The sequence below is a fragment of the Arabidopsis lyrata genome (genome assembly GCF_000004255.2).
Source record: "Arabidopsis lyrata subsp. lyrata unplaced genomic scaffold ARALYscaffold_3, whole genome shotgun sequence".
Classification (NCBI taxonomy): Eukaryota; Viridiplantae; Streptophyta; class Magnoliopsida; order Brassicales; family Brassicaceae; genus Arabidopsis; species Arabidopsis lyrata.
The window spans coordinates 6407521-6423299 of record NW_003302553.1 but is presented as its reverse complement, the minus strand read 5'-3'; the positions used below and the strand labels follow the sequence as shown (position 1 = coordinate 6423299).

The following is a 15779-nucleotide window of genomic DNA, read 5'->3' as shown; positions in this document are numbered from 1 at the left end:
TGAAAAATATTAATTAGTGGAAAGCAATCATCAAAAGTCACAAGGAAAGATTGTGCTTTTAAATTAATGAAATTTCGTTTTCATAAAATAGAACACCAATATCCTTATGTGAAACCAACATTGTTTCTACTTCTTCTATTTAGTTTAGTTATCCTTTAAAGCCACCAACGATCTGATAACGCCTGGAGAAGTACTATCAGCAAGAGCCCCGAGTTCCGATATAAACAGAGCTTTCTCCTTCACTAAGCTCTGCAATTTCTTCGATTCAAACTCCATTTTCTCTTCATCTACACACAGTAACAAGTAGGCAATTTTCTCATGAGGAAACTGCATTAGTCTTTAAGAGAGTAGCAAAAAACTGTGAACAAGATGAAACCTTTCTCTAGCATTGTATGCACAGCATGAAACGGAATTGCAGCAAAAAGATCAGCTCCTGGGAGCATCATCCAATTCGGTTCACTAGAATCATGGGATCCACATGTGGAGCAAACTTCTTGGACCAAAGGTTTCGTTGAGCTCACATGTATATCTTTCATCATAGAATCGAATGGAGACAGAACACTAGTCTTTGTTGTCCGAGCTCTCTTCCTAAGTGCTGTAAGAGCCTCTCGGTTTGCATTCCTCTCCTTGTCATTCTCCACCATCTATTGCACATATTACAAGCTCCATTTGGTTAAAAAACCTTATTGACCTAACAATATATCATATAAAATCTGATTTCTCAGAAGAGAAAATAAGTTGCAGAACAACAATAGATAGAAATAGCTTGTGAATTCCAAAGGAAGTTATTCTGCTTTCCACAATCACGTATAAATTAGGAAGTAGGGAATATTTCCAACTAGATAGATACTACCAAACAAATTCCCGAGTACCTGATTTCGAGCTAATAGAAACTCATCAGCTTCAGCTTCAATTTTGTCCAATAGTGCAGCAAACTTCTTTGGATCCAACTCCATCTCTAACCTAACAGATTCCAACAAACAAATAGGCACAGAACCATGCTTATTAAATAAAGCATTCTTGTGTAAAGAGGAAAAAGGAAAAGATTTGATTAGTGGCACAGTCAAATCTTCCTAATCCTGTAAATCTCCATGTTAACCTACTTCTTTATGCACAAATTAAAGCATAACGAAGCCAGAAAAAAAGGAGAAGCTATGGATACTTTGTTTGCTTAAGCTCAATTTCAAAGACGACCCACAAGCCACTCCATGTTATTGTTGTATGTAGTATGTACCAACATCATCCTAAACCTCTTACTATCGTTTCAACTTCTATTCTAAAGAGTGATTATATTTTTCAATTTGGATGAGATAATTGATTCATCCAATTATTGATTTCATCCAATTTCGAAGAAACGATTACAGAAATTAACAATTCTGATAAGCCCTAAAAGGTTAAATCCCTGAATTCCAAAACCCTAAACCCTAATTCACGAAATCTCGTTCCTAAGATGGAATAGCGAAGGCAACCACACCAACACAAGTGTAAAACGATTCTCTAGTTCATTTTTGCAGCATCTTAACAAGAGAGCGATACAAAGTAACTCAGAAGAAGGATAAACAAATCACTAACCTTTGAATGGATTTAAAGACAAAGATTCAAAAAGCAGAGGACCGGTGAGAATCTCGGTGACGCAATGAGAGGGACGAAACCTTTTTTTTTTTTTTTTGTGTGCAACTGAGAGGGACGAAGTAAACAAACAAGTCAAAAAAAATTAAATTGAGTTGAGTTATGGGCTAAGTATTTGGGCTATCAATGGCCCGGCCCACTCTTCACACCATTTTATTTGCGATCGTTCCCCGCCGCCGTCATCCACCGTCGTAAAACAAGAAAATGTAAATTTATTTATTTGGTCGTTAAAACTACCTATTTATTGATTGGACGTGATAAAATCGTAAAACAGAGTGAATTTTTTGCATCCACGTAATGGAAACGAGTTCATGATATCAACTAAACTTGATATGAAAATTCGCAACGTTTCGTAGAGAAAGGGGACAAGAAACGGGTTGGCTGATTTTATAGCCATAAACTAGTTGTATTCTCAGCTTTTTCCCCCAACCTTTTCGCTCCAGCTAATTCCACCATTAATTTAGATAATTCTCGCAATTTCAACATGTACTTTCGGATTCATCCTTAAAACTACGTCTCCAATTGAACCGGCCAATAAACCGGTACCACATAACTCGGTTTGATTTAATTCAAATTTAACCAAATTTTGACTTAATCTTCTTCTTCTTCACCCGATTTTGACCAGAATTTTTTTTCTTTAATGACGGCAGACCCGACTTTCAACGACGACGTTTTGGGTCTCATCGACGGCAGATCTGAAGACTACGATCCCTGCAACTGGGTCGGTTGCACATGCGACCCTGCCTCCAACTGGGTCTCGAAGCTCCGACTTGACGCCTTCTCTCTCTCCGGTCACATCGGCCGTGGCCTTCTCCGTCTCCAGTTCCTCCACACCTTGGTCCTCTCCAACAACAACCTCACCAGAACCCTAAACCCCGAGTTCCCTCACCTCGGCAGCCTCCAAGTCGGCGATTTCAGCGGCAATAGTCTCTCGGGTCGGATCCCAGACGGGTTCTTCGAGCAATGCGGGTCCTTGAGGTCCGTCTCCTTGGCCAACAACAAACTCACGGGTCCTCTTCCTGTCTCCCTCAGCTACTGTCAGAGAAGATGAACTAGGACTACGAGGAAGCGGAGGAGCTAGCAAAGGAGGAGGGTGGTGACGGTGATGAGGTTGATACTCAATTGCGGCGGTTGTGGATGAAGATGGAAGAAGAGACGGTGGTGGAACAGAGGAGAAATCGTCAGGTTCACGGCGGTGGAAGTTACGGTGACAACCACAAGCTGCACACTTGAGAGAAGTTGGATCGGAAGGTGTTGAAGAAGGAGACGGCATGAATTCTCCGCAACCGTCAAGCGCGTGACCACCAATCGCCGCCGAAGAAGAATAAGATTCGGTTGGGTTGGCTGATTTTATAAAATTTTGGTAAAATCGGGTTTAAATTTGGTTAAATTTGAATTAAATCAAACCGGGTTATATGGTACCGGTTTAATGACCGGTTCAATTGGAGGCGTAGTTTTAAGGATGAATCCGAAAGTACATGTTGAAATTGCGAGAATTATCTAAGTTAATGGTGGAATTAGCTAGAACAAAAAAACTGGGGGAAAAGCTGAGAATGCAACTAGTTTATGCCTATAAAATCAGCCAACCCACAAGAAACACATAATATAATCAACCAATTATTACTCGAATCAATTATAAGATTTTTTCGCAAGGATAAGATTTGTTCATTGAAAGACATCTGCGTGGGTCCATTTTTCACTGCTAAGGCCCTTTTTGTGGCGTCTCCAACGTGTCCACTTGGCTTAGTTTATTTGACCATTTTTCGAATCATAGATTTGAATATTCAAACTCGATGGCTTACGCTGTCCCTTATATAAACACATCATCAGACTCCAAATTTTTTCATCACCAATCTTCTCCACACTTCAATAACAAACAACAACAAAAGAAACACAATGCAGATTCACAAACTCTGTTTTCTTGCTCTGTTCTTAGCTAACGCAGTTTTTGCCGTCAAATTTAACTTCAATTCTTTCGATGGCAACAACTTGTTATTCCTAGGAGACGCTGAGCTTGGTCCTTCCTCTGATGGCGTTGAGCGATCCGGAGCTTTATCCATGACCCGAGACGGAACCCCATTCTCTCACGGTCAAGGTCTTTACATCAATCCAATCCAATTCAAATCTTCAAACACTTCTACTCCTTTTTCATTTAAAACTTCCTTCACTTTCTCCATCACTCCTCGCACCAAACCTAATTCTGGTCAAGGCCTTGCCTTCATCATTGTCCCAGCCGCTGATAACTCCGGCGCTTCGGGCGGCGGATATCTCGGAATCCTCAACAAAACCAACGATGGAAAGCCAGAAAACAACCTCATATTTATCGAACTGGACACTTTTCAAAACAAAGAGTCTAATGACATTAGTGGTAACCATGTCGGAATCAACATCAACTCGATGACTTCTCTTGTCGCTGAGAAAGCTGGTTATTGGGTTCAGACATTAGTCGGGAAAAGGAAAGTTTGGTCGTTTAAAGATGTGAATCTTAGCAGTGGAGAGAGGTTCAAGGTTTGGATCGAGTTCAGAAGCAAAGACTCTAGGAATACCATAACGATCGCGCCTGAAAACGTTAAGAAACCGAAGAGGCCTTTGATCCAAGGTTCGAGAGTACTCGATGATGTTCTTCTTCAAAACATGTACGCTGGTTTTGCTGGTTCCATGGGACGTGCCGGTGAGCGTCACGACATTTGGAGCTGGTCGTTCGAAAACTAACGAAACCGGTTTGGTTCGGTTTTGGCTAGGTATCGTTTGCTTTGTTTTTGTAATTTTGTACTACTAGAGTGAATAATTAACGTTTTAAATAAAATAAGCTAAACATGTGTGGCTTACTCTGCATTGCATTTTCATATTTGTGTATTCAGTCTGAATAATTCAGAGATTTTTCAATAAAATAAACTTTCTTTCCAAACATGTATTTTATAACTGTAGCAAGCTCCAAATCAAACATTAGTAGCTTAGCTCTAGACGTCGTCTAATTATTTTATTTGTCATAGATACATGATTCTATCGATTAAAGATGACAAAAGAAGCAGAACAAATTCTTGCATGTAATTTAACCTTGTACCAAAAAAAAAAAAAAAAAAAAAATTCTTGCATGCACGCAATGAAAACGGTTTATATTAAATAAACGGAGAATAATTGAGTTATGTTATTCACGGAATAAAATATGGTTTCCCATGCAAAAGATTATAAACGTGGAATGTCTTAGATTTATACACGAAATATGAATTAAAAAAGTTCCATTAAGATAGGGGACACGAATTACATAATGGAATCAATTATTAGTCGAATTTTATAATAAAGAAGATTTATTTTTCTTTCTGTTTTTGTATTTCCCAATCGGATAGATAAACCCCTCATTCAATAAAAACAGTAGGTCCATTTTGTTGGAGACTCTCTATAAATTTTATATATTAGTTATTTTTAGTGTAAATTTGATTGAATTTGAAGAAATATTTGGTTAAATTTAGTGTTTGACCCCTATAAATTTTTGTTCTAACTTTCAAATGACCCCTTTGATTCATATAATTTTTCAATTTATTGTTCATGATCATATAATTTTTGTATTAGTTTGACCCTTATAAAACTTGTTTCTAAATCCGCCACTGTAGTGGCGTCTGTAACGCACCCACTTGGCGTTATTGTGTTGACGATTCGAATGAATAGAATCTTTTTGCCGTTTAAAAATTCAAACTCGATTGTGTTACTATTACATGCCAATTCAAAACTCTGTTTTTAGCTCTGTTCTTCTTTCATACCAATTCTTCTCTCAAATTCAACTTCGAAACCAATGATGCCTCGATATTCTTAACAAAACCAACAATGGCATTCCCAAAAGCCACATCCTAGCTGTCAAATTCGATCGCCTGACTGCAAGACAAATGTTTTGGAGACATTCACGATAACCATGTCGTCGGTGTAGACATTAACTATGTTACTCTCTGAAGTTTTTTCTTGAAAACTGGTTTGCTGGTGTCATGGCACATTTGAGTCGAGAAACAGCGCCAAGAACAGCTAAACCGGATTGGACCGGTTTAATTAGTGGTAACCGGAGCCAAATCTTTTTTTTTTTAGTTTAAAATAAAAATAGTTCAAATCTGTTAGTTGGCTTTAGAGCACTACATTCTTTGAACTTTAGAGATTCACTCCTTTTAAAAGAATCTGGTATTTATTTTTGTTTCAAAAGAAACTCAATTATGTGTGCAATTATATACCCAGAAATAGTTGCTGTTCTGATGGGAAGAAAGAAAGGACCCTGAAAGGCTGAAACAAAAAAAGATTTGACCCCCAATGTTTGTCTAAATTTATACATTTGGCCCAAAAAAAGGTTATTCCTTTTACGTGCAGTGATTTGTGAGGTCGTAGATTAACCACGTTGCTTGCGTGTAAAGAGAGTGTGGGTGATTATCAAAATTGGAAAAAAAAACCTGAACTGAGAGATATATTATATAAATATAGTATTAAACAACGATTTCGACAGTGAATCGTTTCTTTCAGCAGTCGTTTTTTGTTTTTATTCTACAAAGCCGATAATTTATGAGGCTGAGAGAGAGAGGCTTCTTCTGCTTTTTTTTTTCCGAGTTAAAAACTGTGTTTGGTGTTGTTTGTTGTGTGTGGCTCTGTTTCAATCTCGTAAAGATTATTTCTGGGTGGCCTCTCTTAGATACTTCTTATCTACTCCTTCTCACTAAGTTTTGCGGTAAAGAAGCTTCCTTCCTTTTTTTGGCTGTTTACATGATCAAAGGTTTGCATTTTTTCTTGAATATTTTTCATCTTTTTGAGTGTTGTTCTCAAATGGGTCTCCTAAGTTCTTGAGTTTTCTTCTGTTTATAGCCTAGGGTTTGTTTCTTGAGTGGGATCAGTGGAAAAGGTTGAGAGTTTAAGTTCTTGGCGAATGCGTGACTTGTGATTAACGATCTTGAGCAATGAGCTGTTGAATCCGAAATGATTCAAGTTAGAGTTGGGAATCCAGAGAAGTCATTGGTTCCTTGTTGGTTTCTGGTTAGCTTTTGGTGGATGTTAAATGGAAGGTTCTTCAAATTCTAACTCTAGGGGATTCAATACCTCTGGTCTTTCAGACAGGAACACTGAGTTCTTACCTGTTGAGAGAATCACAGCTCGTTCGAAGCCTTCCTCTCATGTTGATGAGTATGTCAGAAGCTTGTTTGGTAGTACTAGTACACACAAGTCCGGTGAAGATGATTCTTTAGGGATTGACCCTTTTGTTAGCTCCTTGGAATGGGGTGATGTTAGTTTGAGACAGTGGCTGGATAAACCTGAACGATCTGTTGATGTTTTGGAGTGCTTGCACGTTTTCAGACAAATTGTTGAGATTGTGAATGCTGCTCACTCTCAAGGCATTGTTGTTCATAATGTCAGGCCATCTTGTTTTGTCATGTCTTCGTTTAACCATGTTTCGTTCATTGAGTCCGCTTCTTGTTCGGACTCTGGCTCTGATTCCTTGGAGGATGGTCCAATTAGCCAGAAGGAAATCGGTAGCTCGAGAAGAGAGGAAACTGTGTCGAAAGCTATTGCAAAAGAAGAGAAAGGAGTCTACAATAAGTTTCTGGAGAGACGAATCGAGAAACTTGAGGAAGAAAAGAATCAACCTTTTCCGATGAAACATATATTAGCAATGGAGACAAGTTGGTATACAAGCCCTGAAGAGGATTTTGGTTCTTCAAGTACTTGTGCTTCAGATGTTTACCGCCTTGGCGTTCTTCTTTTCGAGGTTTGTGATAAAGAAACAAACATTGCTTCTAACAAATTAGTAACTGCTTTTTGGATTCAAAGTTTCTGTTTTTGTTTTTGTTTCTTGTGTTTATTTTCTTGAAAAGGTGATTAGATGAAAGTTAGTCCCTTTGCAGCTATTTTGCCCTGTCCCTTCAAGAGAAGAGAAATCAAGAACTATGTCTAGTTTAAGACATCGCGTTCTTCCGCCTCAGATATTGCTCAAATGTCCAAAAGAAGCTTCTTTCTGCTTGTGGTTACTGCATCCTGAGCCAAGTTGTCGACCATCAATGAGGTTTACTGTCTTTTACTTCATGTTCTTAGTTTGAGCATTGTTAGTCTCTGTCATCTTTCACTACATGGAACTAATAGAGAAGTTGTCTTTAATGGTGCAGTGACTTGCTGCAAAGCGAGTTTATAACTGAACCAAGAGATAATTTGGAAGAACGTGAAGCTGCAATCGAGCTTAGGGACAGAATCGAGGAACAGGAGTCGTTACTCGAGTTCTTGTTACTGATACAACAGAGAAAGCAGGAATCTGCTTATAGATTGCGTGATACGGTTGCACTTCTTTCTTCTGACATTGAGCAAGTTGTAAAGAGACAATTAATTTTGAAGAAAAAGGGAAGCTCACTCTCTGATTTCAGTAAAGATGATCATCAATATCCCTCTGGTCAGCCATTGATAAGCTTCCAGGCAAACGAGGAGCCATCAGCATTCTTGGCCTCAAGAAAACGATTTAGACAAGGGATCTCGGCATTGGAAGACGATGTTGAAGTTGATGAAGAGAGTCAAGGAAGCACACTTCTTGAAAGCTCCCGGTTGATGAGAAACTTCAAGAAACTAGAATCGGTCTACTTTCTGACAAGGCGCAGGCAAATGAAGGCTGCTGCTTCAGGGAAATCATTAACTAGACATTCGCCGTTAAGTAGTGAAAACGGAAGAGGTTCAATGATTGTCTCAGAGAAAAGCTCAGTCAGCAACCCGGCCGTACCCAAAGATTTCTACAATCATGATTTGAGACAAGGGGGGTGGATAGATCCATTCCTTGAGGGTTTGTGCAGATATTTATCATTCAGTCAGCTAAGAGTGAAAGCAGATTTGAAACAAGGAGATTTGTTGAACTCTTCGAACCTCGTTTGCGCCCTTGCTTTTGACCGGGATGGAGAATTTTTCGCCACTGCGGGTGTCAACAAGAAAATCAAGATATTCGAATGTAACTCCATCGTAAACAATAACCGGGATATTCACTATCCAGTTGTGGAACTGGCTGGTCGGTCAAAGCTAAGTAGTTTATGTTGGAACAGCTATATAAAGAGCCAAATTGCATCAAGTAACTTTGATGGCGTGGTTCAGGTTAGTTTTAGATTCCGCTCTAATGATATTAAAAACTTCCAGTTTCATAAAACCAATTGGGGATACATTTGATTTCTTTTCCAGATATGGGATGTTGCGAGATGCCAGCTGGTTACAGAGATGAAGGAGCACAGGAAGCGAGTATGGTCCATCGATATTTCATCAGCAGACCCGACTTTGCTGGCTAGCGGAAGCGATGATGGAACCGTTAAACTTTGGAGTATCAATCAGGCAATTCTAATTTGAAATGTCGGCTATTGAAAACTGAAACTGATTTCTCCAATAATGCAAACATCTTCATTCTCAGGATGTATGATTAAGAGTTTTTTTTTTCTTGAAAATGTTTTCAGGGAGTTAGCATTGGGACCATTAAGACAAAGGCCAATGTATGCTGTGTCCAGTTTCCATCAGACTCAGGACGGTCTCTAGCGTTTGGTTCTGCAGATCACAAAGTGTATTACTACGATCTTCGAAACCCCAAGATTCCTCTTTGCACAATGATTGGTCATAGCAAGACAGTGAGTTATGTCAAGTTTGTAGATTCATCCACTCTCGTGTCCTCTTCTACTGATAACACACTGAAGCTTTGGGACTTGTCGATGTCTGCTTCTGGGATTAATGAAACCCCTCTTCACTCATTCACTGGACACACTAATTTAAAGGTACCATTTATTTTGAAATCCGCTTTCTAGACTCTCTTCCATCTCCGGTTTCTGAGATGTTATGTTCTTGTGATGTTTTGCAGAACTTTGTTGGCTTATCGGTCTCTGATGGGTATATAGCAACAGGCTCAGAGACTAACGAGGTAAAGGCCTGATACAGAAAGAATAAATAACTTTCTGTGACAGAGTATCACCTAAAAACTTGATTGTCTGAGCTTCTTTTTGTTGTGGATCCATTACAGGTTTTCGTGTACCACAAGGCATTCCCAATGCCAGTGATGTCGTACATGTTCAACAACACTGACTCTGTGTCTGGTCTCGAAGTGGACGATGCCTCACAGTTCATATCTTCTATCTGCTGGCGAGGACAGTCGTCTACGTTAGTCGCTGCTAACTCCAATGGCAACATCAAAATTCTGGAGATGATGGCTTGAGCCTCTCATAAATCTCTTGTTCTTCTTCTCCGCAAGAGATCTGCTCTGCTGGAGTGATTGATATAGGGTAAACCATTTTTACCAAAAAAGATAGGAGAGTGGAAACAATGTGTATAGAATTTCTTTTGAAAAAAAAAAAGAGAGGATACAAATATTGGATCTTTGTATTTGTATATTCTGTTATAATTGAAAACACCTCAAAAAAAAAAAGGGTTATAATTTTTATTTGATTTGAAATTTGAAGGAGATGACTTCAAACAAGAAAAAATTAATCCCAGTAGGTCGTGGCATACAAGGCATCTCTACTCAATGAAAACAAAGTCTAATAGTTTTTCTAAAGCCTGCAACTGCAAGATCCTCTATATGTTGTATATTTATATATATCATAAGGAGTAAGTACAGTCTCTCCATGAATTCGATTCAAAGCCCCAAAATGATTCCTTTTTTTCTTCGAATTCGATCTATTTACACTGACTAACTCCTGTAATAGCTTCGTTGACTAACCTGTTCACAAGTCCCTGAAGCCTCTGAGCTCCAACGCTAGGATTAATCTTAGCCACATCACCGACCTTGGAGCATTTTGGTTTCCCACTGCACCATCCACCAGGAGTAAAACTATCTTTACCATTCCTCCGTCTAAGTAATTCCTTATCGATAAGATCAAGTACTCTGTCGTCTCTTCTGAATTTCCTAGCAAACGCAGCACCACTTGATATCATCTGCATTGTGTCGTTGAGTGACAACACGTGTGGGTGCTGCTGCGGCGGATTGTCCCAGGAAATGTAGTGGAGGTCATGGTTTACGGCAGTTTTTGCAAACTCGGGTACATTGCAAATCACTGTCTGGAAGTAACCTTCGGGTGATGAAACGAAGTTGGTGTAATACATTAGGAGGGTTCGTGGTAAATTGTCCCATCCCCATATGCAATACTCTACAAATGGGCGTGATAGAGCCATCCAAGCTGATCCTGTGACAACAACAACAACGAAAAATATTTAAGCTTTGGTGGGCGACAAAGCGGCAATACCTAAAGGTTCAACTTTGATGAGCAAAAAACAAAGAAAGGTTTCAAGCTTTGATGCAGGAGAAGAGTTGTGATCTTATAGATACCGAGAACAATGTTTCAAGATTTGATTAGTGAGAAGAAATTTTGATCCAATGGAGCTTCATATGCAGTTTAGAGAAATTAGAGGACTGACCAGTGAATAACTTGAAGGCAGTTGGCAAACTTCGGCGAGGTGTGACCCAGTAAATATCTGATTTGTTCAACAAGTAGAGTCCAGGATCAATCATTAATGGCTGTGCTCGCTTCTCCCTTCACAAGGAAACAACAAATCAGTCCACTAGAACATAAGATTCAACCATATAGGAAACTCAAGAACGCGGATATGCTCACTCTTTCCAACCCAGCTGACTTGTGTGTTCGATAAAGTTTAGGTTCCGGTCCAATGTCGAAAACGTATGAAGCAGATCTTCAAAACACAGAGATTATTGACAGTAAGTTAATCTAAGACAGGACTAAAATCTTGATGAATACTGAGAAAGAAAGTGAGATCAAAGCTTTTTATACCATCTTGGGTCACTAGAGGATAATCTGAAGCACTGAGGTTAATAAACCAATCCCAGTTTGCGCTTCTCTTAAGAAGAACCGCGCAAGCGTGAAGAGTATTTGCCACCATAGTTGGTCCTTTATATGTCACAAGGTTAGCCTTGGTTATCATATATACGTTCCCGGTTTCAGAATACATAGGATCGTTATTAATCCGAGAAGCCAGCTCTAATCTCTCATCCACCGGTGATTCAAGATCCAAGTGAACAACATACTGGTTCCTGGGATGGTACACTGCTCTAAGTGTTCTCCAAAGCTTTTCTACATCCCCTTTAGACCCGGAAACAAGGTATGCAAAATGGGGAAGCTTGTCTTCATGAGGCGAAACACGGGTTTGTCTAGCAACTTTAGACTCTGCAAAATCAAGTCTTGTTTGGTTCTTGACGAGACGGGAAGGGATGATGGAGAAAATCCCGTTGATTGTTCGGAGCGAAGAGACTAGGCCCATATTGAAAGACGTTGCAAGGAGAAAAACGCAGACAAGAGATGTGATGACAAGAGGAAAAACCCATCTCTTCTCCACGTTTACATATCCCATTGCTGAAAGCTAGTGATCATGAGACAAGAAGAAACAAACTTCTTAAAGAAAATCGGTTTCTTGCCGAATCAAATCCCCGGTTTAGCAAACTACAGAATCTGATATGTGAGCTGATTCACAGCCCTTTTGGAAACTTGGAGCTAAAAGCCTGAATCTTTCAGGAATCCGCAACAATCTTGAGTTTAGGCTCGTTCCAAACACAAAAACCTATCAGCAAACACAAATGTTAGAACTCTAGTAAAGTTTTCAGAACCAAATATAGAAAGAAGAAGCAACTAAAACACCCAGCCGACACATATAAGTTCCCAGATTCTCACGCAACATCAAGCTCAAAGCTTAAGAATTACGAAACAGTATATTAAGATAAATTCAATCAAGAACGACAAGGCTCACCTCTCCATAAAAACCTCTTGGATCGAGATTCATCATCAATCAGACATCTCAGCAGCTAGATTAAGCAACTCTAAAACCCCCTAAAAAGTTACATTACCGATTTCCTAAGGAACATTAAAAGAAACCCTTGTCGTAGATTATCCCCAAGATCAATTTACTACAACACCAACAGAATCTCGAAGCTGCGATTTAGATCTAGTGCACTGTAGAACATACTTTACTCATCCTAACAATAACAAAAACTAAATCTACAGATTTAAAAAAAGAGATCCAGAAACAAACCTGAAGGATGGTAGATTAAAAAGATGAAGAAACCTGGCTTTTTTGTTGTTGTTGCCTTGATGCTGTATAATCTCGAGGCAATGAAGCTTTTTTTATTGGCTTTGTTATATGCTAGTACTTCGTGCTCAAGAACACGGGACACTTCTGTTTCCGAGTAAAAGTTATATAGACGACATGAAGAGACAGTGAAATTCAATCCAATAACAACATTACGATTTTTAATCTAGGAAAATTAAGCTGGAAAATTCCAAGACCGTGTGAGATACTCCGATTCGTGGAAAAATTATACTACAACAAAGAAAAATTCCAAATCTTTGGTTCTTTCACCTCTAAATTTCGTTACTTTTTATTGTCTCTCTGTTCCTTTATTTCTGGAATCTATAACGATTTTTAATTAGTAAGTTTTCAATCCCATTATTTAAGTGTTAAAAAGAAACCGTTTGGCTGACACGTTTTCAGAGATTCAAGATACTGGGGTACCTTCAAGTATTTATTACCTACATTATATTTATGTCAAGACCTGTACGAGTGAAAAAATCGAATGGCTGAAACTTAATCAAAACCAGATCCAATGGATGAAATTGAAGAATATATGTGGACGTGCATGTACCTGATTAGTAGCTCTTGGCCTTATTCGAACAAAACATATCTATTGCGTAGTCATTGGGCTAGTATAGTAACCGACACGTATGGTAATAATGTTGATAGCAACATAAACTGATAAACATACCTTTTTATTACACTTACTATAATTAATTACACTTCCTAAAAAGATGCTCTCTTCTGACGAATTTATGGTAATGTATCTATATTTCACTCGAATCTGTTAAAAAAAAAATTTGTACTGCTAAACAGAAGTTTTTTTTTTTTTACCAATAGAAGACAATATAGTCATAGTCATGGAAATTCGTATTATTTGTAATAATTATTATACAAGAATCGTTGCTTTTCTATCATTTTAAGTGAGGTCCACAGCAGGAGTCTCGAGAAATTTTTGGTTTCATACACATGAGTAGCTTCAATATTATTGGCATTCGAATACGACTTTATAATCGAAAAGTGTATGTTGCGCTAATTACGTGTTGTCGTGTTGACAATTAACTATTTGCCAACAAGCGCGTGGAGTGGTCACGAATTCGATCACTGTTGAGATTTGATGGGCTTTCAATGACTCTGGCTAAACTTTGTTCTATCACGAGATATGTCACTGTTGAGCCTTGATGGGCTTTAACAGTGTGTTTTTGACGTGGACTGAGGCCCAACAAACTAGACTTTCAATCCCTTTCCTTTTTAAAAAGACAGTGTGGCGGGACAATTAGATGTATACATGCTTAAATGTTACTCTCTCTGTTCCATGAAGTTTGATGTTGTGGATTTTGCACACAAATTAAGAAAAAATAATTTTTATATTTTTTATTACTATTTTATTTGTTTAATATTATTAATTCTACTTCTCTCCTCTCTCTATTGGTCAGACATAAAAAGTAATAATAAAATTGATACAAAAAATCAATGTTTGTGGAACAAAAAAGAAACCCACAACATCAATCTTTATGGAACAGAGGGAGTAGGTAATATATGTATATACAAAAGAGAAATGTGTCCTTTCTATAAGAAAACTGTTTATACTATAATTTCTTTTTAATGAAAATCGGTTTTGTCCGACTCTCATAAATTACCTCGCATTCAGATAACGGTTTTTTCCAAGTTGTTAATTCGAATATGTCAATTATACTATTTTGGAGTTATAGTTTCTATTTAGTTTTATATGTCGTGATGTCAGCGGACAACAAACCATCTACCTAACAAGATACATAGATACGGTTTTGTCTGACTTTCATAAATTAACTTCAGATAACAGTTTTTCAGGTGGTTAATTCAAATATGTCAATTATACTATTTTGGAGTTATACTTTCTATTTAATTTTATATGTCGTGATGTCAGCGGACAACAAATCATCTACCTAACAAGATACATAGATACGGTTTTGTCCGAGTCTCATAAATTAGCTCGCATTCAAATAACGGTTTTTTCCAGGTGGTTAATTCGAATATATGTCAATTATACCATTTTGGAGTTCTAGTTTCTATTTAATTTTATATGTCTTGATGTCGGCGGACAATAAACCATATACCTGACAAAATACATAGATACGGTTTTGTCCGACTCTCATAAATTAACTTGCATTCAGATAACGGTTTTTTTCATGTGGTTAATTCGAATATGTCGTTACTTATAAATTTATTTTAAACTAGATGTTTTTTTTTGTCAACATCATTATATTACTTGAACGACTCAAACAGATGTTTCTTTTTTTATCATCAAAACATTCCAAATATACTATAATAAATACGGAAAATTTCATAATTCCGCATTTTCTTTCCAACATAAAATTTTTAATATAAAATAATTTATGTGATCTAGTATTTATTTTATTTTAGTTCAAATAGCCGATGTTTTCATATTCACTTGTTCGATTACATTAGAAAAAACTTTCATATGTATAACTTTGTATCGTTCGTCCAAATTTTGGAGATATCGTGATAAATATTGGTGTGAATTTGACAGATAGTCAAGTAATTTAAAAAATCCATATCTATTATGAAAGCTATCTAAAATGTTTTGTGATTATACTCTACAATTCTTATTAAAAGAAAACACAGTTATTCGAGAATTTGACAGCTTTTAATTGAATGAGCAATAAGACTAGGTGACATATTTAGATAATTTTTGTTATTGTCCGAGCAAAACTTTCTTTTCTTTTTTTTGGTAGGAGTTGCAAAACTTTCTTACGTAACGTATATAATTTTTTAAATTTTTTTCTCGTAACGTATATAATCGTCCACTAAGAAATAGTGTAACCGATAATTAAAGCCATAATTAAATGCCAGAACTCTTTTTGTTTTGGGGTAGTTAGGGAGATTAGTTCTTAATGTAAAGTCTAAACATACTAGTAAATTACTGTAATTGACAACTCTTTTGGCAATTAATACAGCAACGAAAAATTGAATTTTGCTCTGTAACCCCTTAAAAAAAACTTCAAAGATTATAAACCAGCTTATTGTTTAATTATAAGTATTTGAAAACACATGTGATATATAAATTTAACATAACGACAACACTAATACAATTACTAGAATATAAA

General features: G+C 37.4%; 4 protein-coding genes across 10 annotated transcripts; 2 read left to right on the top strand and 2 right to left on the bottom strand.

Moving 5' to 3' along the window:
* Window positions 1-32: 32 nt before the first annotated feature.
* On the bottom strand, window positions 33-1680 carry LOC9321149. The gene is made up of 4 exons (XM_021031332.1): window positions 1573-1680; window positions 873-963; window positions 377-644; window positions 33-287 (listed from the first exon to the last, which is right to left on the bottom strand). Exons 2-4 carry the CDS (start codon window positions 954-956, stop codon window positions 145-147), a joined length of 495 nt encoding a protein of 164 aa, XP_020886991.1. The 5' UTR covers window positions 957-963; window positions 1573-1680; the 3' UTR covers window positions 33-144.
* Window positions 1681-3425: 1745 nt separating this feature from the next.
* Window positions 3426-4537, top strand: LOC9321147 (lectin-like protein LEC). The gene has a single exon (XM_002885035.2). It carries the CDS (start codon window positions 3526-3528, stop codon window positions 4339-4341), a length of 816 nt encoding a protein of 271 aa, XP_002885081.1. The 5' UTR covers window positions 3426-3525; the 3' UTR covers window positions 4342-4537.
* A 1498-nt stretch (window positions 4538-6035) lies between these two features.
* Window positions 6036-10021, top strand: LOC9318997 (protein SPA1-RELATED 3). Of its 6 annotated transcripts, XM_021030355.1 has the most exons (9): window positions 6110-6373; window positions 6463-6714; window positions 6784-7360; window positions 7497-7654; window positions 7755-8715; window positions 8800-8946; window positions 9066-9377; window positions 9461-9520; window positions 9620-10021. In XM_021030355.1, exons 2-9 carry the CDS (start codon window positions 6653-6655, stop codon window positions 9809-9811), a joined length of 2469 nt encoding a protein of 822 aa, XP_020886014.1. In that variant the 5' UTR covers window positions 6110-6373; window positions 6463-6652; the 3' UTR covers window positions 9812-10021. The 6 variants fall into 6 exon arrangements, with proteins under 6 accessions (XP_020886012.1, XP_020886015.1, XP_020886014.1 ...); XM_021030354.1 differs by having other exon boundaries at window positions 6110-6328; window positions 6463-7360; XM_021030352.1 differs by having other exon boundaries at window positions 6463-7360.
* On the bottom strand, window positions 10015-13003 carry LOC9321146 (beta-glucuronosyltransferase GlcAT14A). 2 transcript variants are annotated; one of them, XM_021030359.1, is made up of 6 exons: window positions 12634-13003; window positions 12352-12455; window positions 11382-12165; window positions 11208-11283; window positions 11011-11126; window positions 10015-10778 (listed from the first exon to the last, which is right to left on the bottom strand). In XM_021030359.1, the coding sequence occupies exons 3-6, from the start codon at window positions 11956-11958 to the stop codon at window positions 10273-10275; spliced, it is 1275 nt and encodes a 424-aa protein (XP_020886018.1). In that variant the 5' UTR covers window positions 11959-12165; window positions 12352-12455; window positions 12634-13003; the 3' UTR covers window positions 10015-10272. The 2 variants fall into 2 exon arrangements, with proteins under 2 accessions (XP_020886018.1, XP_020886017.1); XM_021030358.1 differs by lacking the exon at window positions 12352-12455.
* Between the last annotated feature and the right edge of the window lie 2776 nt (window positions 13004-15779).